The following is a 7,481-nucleotide window of genomic DNA, read 5'->3' on the forward strand; positions in this document are numbered from 1 at the left end:
AAATCAAACACATATTTTTTTTTTATAAAAGTGTGCCCAATTATTTCGGTCTGCTCATTTTTCAATAATTTTGGGGTCGCTGGGCTGTCATCAAACCCCAAAAAACTAGGGTTTTAAAAGGTTTCTTTTTATTTTCCTCGCTTCCTTCGCCAGTCTCTCTATTCTCTCTTGCTTGCGAAGATGAGCAGCGACAAGGACAACAACTTGAACATGTCTGATCTCACTGCCGGTAATATTCATATCCCTAGAACGACGCCTGATTCTTTTGTTTTCATACAGATTTATTGAAAATTCTTACTTATTTTTTGTGGTTTGCTTCGTAGCTCTTAACGAGGAGGATCGAGCTGGGCTTGTCAATGCTCTTAAGGTTATTTTTTTTTTTTCAGTTTGCGGATTGTTTTCTCTTTCTGTGTCTGAGTAATATTTTTTGAGAACTGATTTGACTCAGATGATTCATAGCAATGGATTTTAAGTTTAAGAACCGTCTCTGCATCTTTACTTTGCTTTGATGATTTTGTTTCTGCATAACATTGATTTGGTTGTTGTTGTTCTGTCTCTGACTTTTTGATTCGTTTTGTACAGAACAAGTTGCAGAGTTTGGCTGGACAACACTCAGATGTCCTTGAGAACTTGAGTCCTGCTGTCAGGAAGCGTGTTGAGGTTCTTAGAGACATTCAGGTTGATTATGGTCTTTTCTTTTCTCTTTTTGGTTTGAAATCGTTTGCTCTGGTTACATTTTGATGGAGTCTGATTCCTTATTTATTTTGAGCACTGCAGAACCAACATGATGAAATCGAAGCAAAGTTTTTTGAGGAGAGAGCAGCTCTAGAAGCTAAATATCAAAAGCTCTATCAGCCTTTCTATACCAAGGTTTGAAAAAATGTTTTTTTGATTCTGTCAAATCACATGAAACCCTCAACTAGTAGTAGTGTAATTAGAAGCGGACAGATACAAGTTTAAGCAAGACTTGTCTCTGTCGTATGATTATAACTGACATCAATGATTTTCTGCTTTTCCTATTGCATTGATCACATAAAACAGCGATATGAGATTGTCACCGGTGTGGTTGAAGTTGAAGGTGCACCAGAAGAAGCAAAAACAGAACAAGGAGAAGATAAAGCTGCTGAAGGTGTGTATTATCAACTACTTGCACTATATTCTGGTTATGTTTTGAGCTTTCAGTAATGGTGAGATCATGTTTTAACTGATGTGAACATCTGTTTTCTTTTTCTCTACAGAGAAAGGAGTACCTGATTTCTGGCTTATTGCATTAAAGAACAATGAAATTACTGCTGAGGAGGTTCGTTATTAGGATACTCTTCCTTTTTGTTTTTTAAATGATAAGACGATGCTCTTTGTATTGATGTTTTTGTTCCTCATGATTCTAGATAACTGAGCGAGATGAAGGTGCTCTCAAGTATCTCAAAGACATCAAGTGGAACAGGGTTGAAGAACCAAAAGGGTTCAAGCTCGAGTTTTTCTTTGATGAGAACCCTTACTTCAAGAACACTGTCTTGTCCAAGACATATCACATGATTGATGAAGATGAGCCTATCCTCGAGAAGGCCATTGGGTATGGTCTTTTGCTCTTCTTATCATTTGCTATTTTTATTTCTTAAAACAAGGAAGTCTTATTGATCCTTTATTAAATATTATTCAGGACGGAGATTGAGTGGTATCCTGGAAAATGTTTGACTCAGAAGATCCTTAAAAAGAAGCCGAAGAAGGGATCCAAAAACACAAAGCCGATCACTAAGACCGAGGAGTGTGAGAGTTTCTTCAACTTTTTCAGTCCACCTCAAGTTCCTGATGACGAGGAGGATCTTGATGATGACATGGTATGGCCATCTATCCCCAAGATCAGTTTTAGTTTTTGATTTAGCATTCTATAATGCTTTAAAGATGATAATTTATTCTTGGACAGGCTGAAGAACTCCAAGCCCAAATGGAGCATGACTATGATATAGGGTCTGCACCGTTCTGTTTCATTATCAGTTCTCTTCGTTGTTTAATTTAGTTCCATGATCTGAATCTGTCTGCTGTTTATCATGTAGATCAACCATTAAAGAGAAAATCATCTCGCATGCGGTGTCATGGTTCACTGGGGAAGCTGTTGACCCAGATGACCTTGAGATGGATGATGATGAGATTGATGAAGATGATGATGAGGAGGACGAGGAAGATGATGATGAGGAGGACGAAGATGATGATGAGGAGGACGAGAAAGAAGAACAAGGAAAGAAAAGCAGAAAGAAGGTAATAATATGAGGCTAAATGGTTTTTACGTTCTGTTTCTATTATAAAACTTAAACCTCTGAAGCCTTATTTTTGGGTTGGTTTCTCTGTGTTTTGTTGCAGTCATCAGCTGGGCACAAGGTTTGATAATCACTCTAAGTCAAGACCATATTGATCTCTTTGATGTTGAATATGTAAGTGATGTTGCTAACCTGAGTTTTTTTTTACTTTTATGTGAGCAGAAGTCTGGAAGAAGTCAGCTTGCGGAAGGTCAACAAGGTGAGAGACCACCGGAGTGTAAGCAGCAGTGAGGAGTTGCGCTTATTTATGAAGAAGAGAAGAAAGAAAAGAGTCTGGTCTTTGTGAGACGAGGTCGTGTTTCTTAATATGGAGAGTCATGGTCTAGTTTATATGATTTAAGTATCAAGTTTTGGGTGGTCGTTTGTTTTTTTTTAAACAAAATTGTTCTTTGGTTTGTGTCTTATTTTTTATTTTGTAATGTGTGGTCTCGATGAACTGGTCTGAATTATTGTCGAATTGGTCAAATTTTTAGTCAATTTATTCCCATATCATAAAATGCTATGTGTTGGTATTGGATAAAAGCGGTTAAATCAATTGATGTAAATTAGAAACTGCATTAACTAATGGGAAATTGCACCTTATATACATGAAAAAAACTTAAATACACTAACTAACCAAAATTCTCCCCTCTCTCCTACTTTCTCTTCCTATCTCTCTCTACTCTTTCTCCCAAAATTTAATTTTCATTTTTTTTTTGGTTATTTGGCAAATAAGCCCTACTTAATTTCGTTTTGAATTTGAAAGGTGCGAGTTTTCTAAAGAATGTTCTCTGCATATGTGAACTGTTTTTTTTTAGTTGTTGATTTTGAGCATGCTCTTGATTTAAGATTTGAAAGCTGCAATTCTTCACTAGTTTTAATTTTAATTCTATAATTATGATATCCGGTTACATATTCAATCAAAAGATATCTTGTCCTGGAGATAGAAGTTTCTTGGGATCAAACAGATCTTTCCTCTTCGAAAAATCACTCCACTTTGTTCCAAAATGCTCAACCCAATCTTCTTTTCTGGTGTAATGCATCAGGTACTGCTTAATCTTAATGCCTGAGTCCTTGCAAACCCTAATTATACTGTCGTTTAAGCTTTCTACTTCTTGCACATTCTGTGGGGTAGCTGATTGTAGTATTCCGATTATATAGACTACATCTTCTTCATCTGTTACCATCGCCGACATACGATTGTCCCATCTATATAATAACAATAAAAATCATTATATCAACACTTGTGCTTGAAGAAAACTATGATTAGAAAGCTTACTTGTTTCGGTTTGAGGGATACAGGAGAGTAAGGCCAGAGGTCGAGTTCTGCTTGAGAAGAATGTCTTTGACAACACCGTTATGGAAATTGAGTATCTGAGACTTAGGGACGTAGAGGTTAAGCCATGGATGAGGAACTTCCCATAGACCCAAAGATCTGAGTTTATCTTCTTCGGCTTTTACACGGTTCAAGAAATCGAAGTAGGCCACGTCGTGCATGGATATGAACCCAGGCAGGTAACTTAAGGTTTTATTTAACATGTCAACCACCTACAAAAATAAACTAAATTTGATTATGTATATGTGCATGTGGTGCAATGATGATGAATGTTTTGATGTAGTGTTAATGATGATACATGGAAGAAACGACCATAGTGTGTTGTGTAACTATGTGTATAGAATTTCAACTTTAAAAAAAAAATTATGTGTATAGAATGAAAATGTATAAGTGTAGTAGTACCTGGCCAATGATGGGAAGTGTAGGATCATCATAAAACTTGGCTACTTCAAGAACATATATGATACCGTGGCTCTTCACTAAATCAGCGATTTTAGATTGATCAGACTGTGGAAAAAAAGAGGTGTCTACCACGCCGTTTGACATGAATAGTTGACCTTCTAAATAGTCAACTCCAGTATCATTGGCCATTGATATCAAACGTTCTTGGTCCTTTGTAAAAGCTGTGAAGTCACTGTACAGCATTCGAAACCATTTCGCCTACATAGAAATTCTCTTTAATTAGCACTCACATATATAAAACGATGTCATTTACACATTTACAATTATAAAGATTGGCTATTAGCTATCATCAAATAATAATGATCTTTGTAAAATTAATAACTATATATTGAGTTTACCGTCTGTTGTAAGAATTCAATTAGTCAACAAACTTACCAATAGATTAGATTCCCAAATTTAAGTGGATTGTCAAAACTATTAAGCTTGACTGTATGAAAAATTTATATATTGACAGATCAGTTAGATTTGCAAAGGCATACAACAACATGATTGGACTATAACAAGTCCTAGGATTATAAACTACAATAAAAAATAGGCCATATCTTTTTTCAGTCAATGTATAGATTTTGTTCAAATGAATCCAAAACAAGCCTTTGACTAGATTCTAAATTCGTACCAAACCTATTGTATGCCTAACTACATGAGTTATGATCCATACGTCTCTAACTCTCTTTGTGTAAAACCACGAAATACTTTCTTTTCTTTTTTTGCTAAAACACGAAATACTTTCTTTTATGAAATGTTATCTAATTAATGTGTAACCAATTATGTAGTGTCTCTTTCTCCAAGAAAAAAAACAATTATGTAGTGTAATATCCAAAATATCACTAGCTCCACCTTAATAACACTAAAGTAGGCTAGACAAAAAAAAACATCTAACTGTGAAAAAATTTATCTATTCTTAGTGATTTTGTTACGACAATATAAAGTAGTGATTAAAACTAGCATTTGTACATTTTTATACAAAAGATTACACACTGACACACACACGCACACACACACACACACACACATATATATATATATGTGTGTATATATTTTATTGGCTAGCTGTTTTTAATCTGATTTTACCTTTTCATTTTTTCCTTTGATAGCTGATATTTTCTATCACGATTAAAATCATGTGAATGTATTGTTCTAGGCTGACAATATTTCATAGAAATTCAAGTTTTGACATATTTGGGGATGCTAAAGTACAAAAAATAAAATTTTCTTTCTATATAGAGGAAAATGAAAGGAAATTCCTAATTTCAGAACTGGCCAAGAAAGATTTCGTAAATGCTGAATAAATTCGAAGATCTTAATAGATAGAAATATAAGGTTAAAATTGATGTTACGTACCCTTTTAGGTGCATGGTTCAAAACAATTCTGGCTCTCGTGATTATTCCAAATTGTCCCAAACCTCCTAAAACTCCATAGAACAACTCTGAGTTTAACTGTGGCGAGCATGCTAACATTTCACCTTTCCCTGAAATATATATATAAAAATCCTTACTGTTTACTTGGAAATAAAACTTACTAAAATATGTTTTTGTTTCTTTTTCCAACAATATTAATAGTTAAAACTGTCACAGATCAAAACATAGTACAATTTTTTTTTGACAAAGAAGGGTACAAAATTTACACCTACAAATATATCTTCCCTACCTACATACTAATATTTAAAATTATATGGTTAGCCAATGCTTCAATTTTCTCAATTTTCATTTCAATCTGACGTAATAATCTTTGAATAATTGGTAAATGGACAAAAGAAAAACAGCATTCATAGTTGGACAAAAGAAAACTGAAAGCCAACAAAAATATCAAAACGTTCCGTTTGCATGTGTCATGCATGAGCATCAGAAAAATCACAAATACACACACGCATATACGACCAGTTGGGAATCTGTGATGACAAAACTGATCATTAAAGACGTATCTTAATTAGATGCGTTACGAATTTTATGTTTCGAAGATTTCATTGCGTGTGGTGCAAAAAGTATATAATGACTATAAATTATGAAAGATGTCACACCAAAAAACTTATAATAACCATCTAACATAGTAGATTTTTTAGCGTTTACGTACCAGTTATAACGTCCAACTCAAGAACGTTACTAATCTGAGGACCATTTCTAAAGACTTCACCGCCGATTCCAGCATTTGACAGTGTTCCTCCGACGCTAACATGCAAATAATCCGTCCAAGAAACCGGCGAAACGCCTTTCTCCGCCGTATTTTTCAGCACATCAACCCATAACGTCCCACCGGCCACGTCAGCATACTTCATGTCATCGGAAACCACTACGCCAGCGAGACACGTCATGTTGATAATGACTCCGTCGGGGACGCCTGCTTGGCCCATTAAGGAGTGGCCTTGGCCGCGAGCTGCCACTTGGAACTTTCTTTCTCCGTTAGAGGCGTAGGTGAGGAGACGGGATATCTCAACGGGAGAGGAAGGGCAGATCACGCCACCGGGTATCACGGTAGTGATGTTTCCAAAATCGTGAGAGGCGACGGAGATGGCGGAAGGATCGGTTAGGAGGGTGAGGTTTAACGATTTGGGTAGAATAATCTCTGACGATTTGATACAGCTTGGAAGTAAATAAATCAGAACCGTCGTTAGAGTGATCATTAGAGGAAGATTAGCCATTTTCTCTTCTTCTTTTACTCTCTCGTAACGGAAGATGAAGAAGAAAATTTGTAAGGAATGGATTGATTATCACTATTATATAGTATAATATTAATTTGTTCGTTACTCATGCAATAATGGGTGGCTTAATTTAAACGTGAGGAAGATTAGCTATATTTGTAGTTATGGCAATATATCATATAATTCGAAGTCAAATGAAATCTTGATATTTTTTGCCAAAAATAAGATGCAATCTTGAAGTTATTTAACATCTTGATTTAGTTACCTTAAGGACAATATTAGGGATATCTTCATGTATATTTGAATATATAACAACTATTTTTGACTGCATTTCGTGTATATATCTTCCATAAATACTAGTGGTATACAACGTTTTTAATCAATTTTCAATTACATTTAATTTACCAAAAAATCTATTTAAAAAGTAAACGAGTTTTTGAATAGTTTGCACATCCTCGTGCGGAACGCGGTCCTTTGAAAAGTTTGCACACTTGAAAACAAATTCATCAGAAATTGCGAGATGACTCAATTCGTCCACTTGCGTGAATAACGATTTCAGAAGTTTCATTATGCGTAATGTGAACGAGTTTCTAGTTTGACCATTGGTCAAAAAGGACCGATGCAATTGATGACATGTTTCACAACTAGTATGCTCTTATTGCATGGCTCGCCTCAACTTCGCAAACGTTTCCTTGAGTCTCAAACATGTAGTCCCTAATACAGCAATATCTACATTCTTTTGGAGGACCCCAA

At 35.3% G+C, this 7,481-nt stretch overlaps 2 protein-coding genes across 3 annotated transcripts; one reads left to right on the forward strand and one right to left on the reverse strand.

Moving 5' to 3' along the window:
* Positions 1-22: 22 nt before the first annotated feature.
* LOC106436338 (nucleosome assembly protein 1;2) lies at positions 23-2,804 on the forward strand. 2 transcript variants are annotated; one of them, XM_013877294.3, is made up of 12 exons: positions 23-229; positions 324-367; positions 583-678; positions 778-870; positions 1,042-1,129; positions 1,239-1,300; positions 1,389-1,573; positions 1,661-1,838; positions 1,925-1,968; positions 2,055-2,256; positions 2,359-2,376; positions 2,478-2,804. In XM_013877294.3, the coding sequence occupies exons 1-12, from the start codon at positions 181-183 to the stop codon at positions 2,544-2,546; spliced, it is 1,128 nt and encodes a 375-aa protein (XP_013732748.1). In that variant the 5' UTR covers positions 23-180; the 3' UTR covers positions 2,547-2,804. The 2 variants fall into 2 exon arrangements, with proteins under 2 accessions (XP_013732748.1, XP_013732749.1); XM_013877295.3 differs by lacking the exon at positions 2,359-2,376.
* Positions 2,805-3,197: 393 nt separating this feature from the next.
* Positions 3,198-6,735, reverse strand: LOC106450132 (cytokinin dehydrogenase 2-like). Its single transcript, NM_001316206.1, is given in 5 exon segments — positions 3,198-3,503; positions 3,574-3,842; positions 4,033-4,290; positions 5,434-5,561; positions 6,164-6,735. Coding segments are annotated over 5 exon segments (1,509 nt in total). The 5' UTR covers positions 6,729-6,735; the 3' UTR covers positions 3,198-3,214.
* Between the last annotated feature and the right edge of the window lie 746 nt (positions 6,736-7,481).

The sequence above is a fragment of the Brassica napus genome, chromosome A9 (genome assembly GCF_020379485.1).
Source record: "Brassica napus cultivar Da-Ae chromosome A9, Da-Ae, whole genome shotgun sequence".
Lineage (NCBI taxonomy): Eukaryota > Viridiplantae > Streptophyta > Magnoliopsida > Brassicales > Brassicaceae > Brassica > Brassica napus.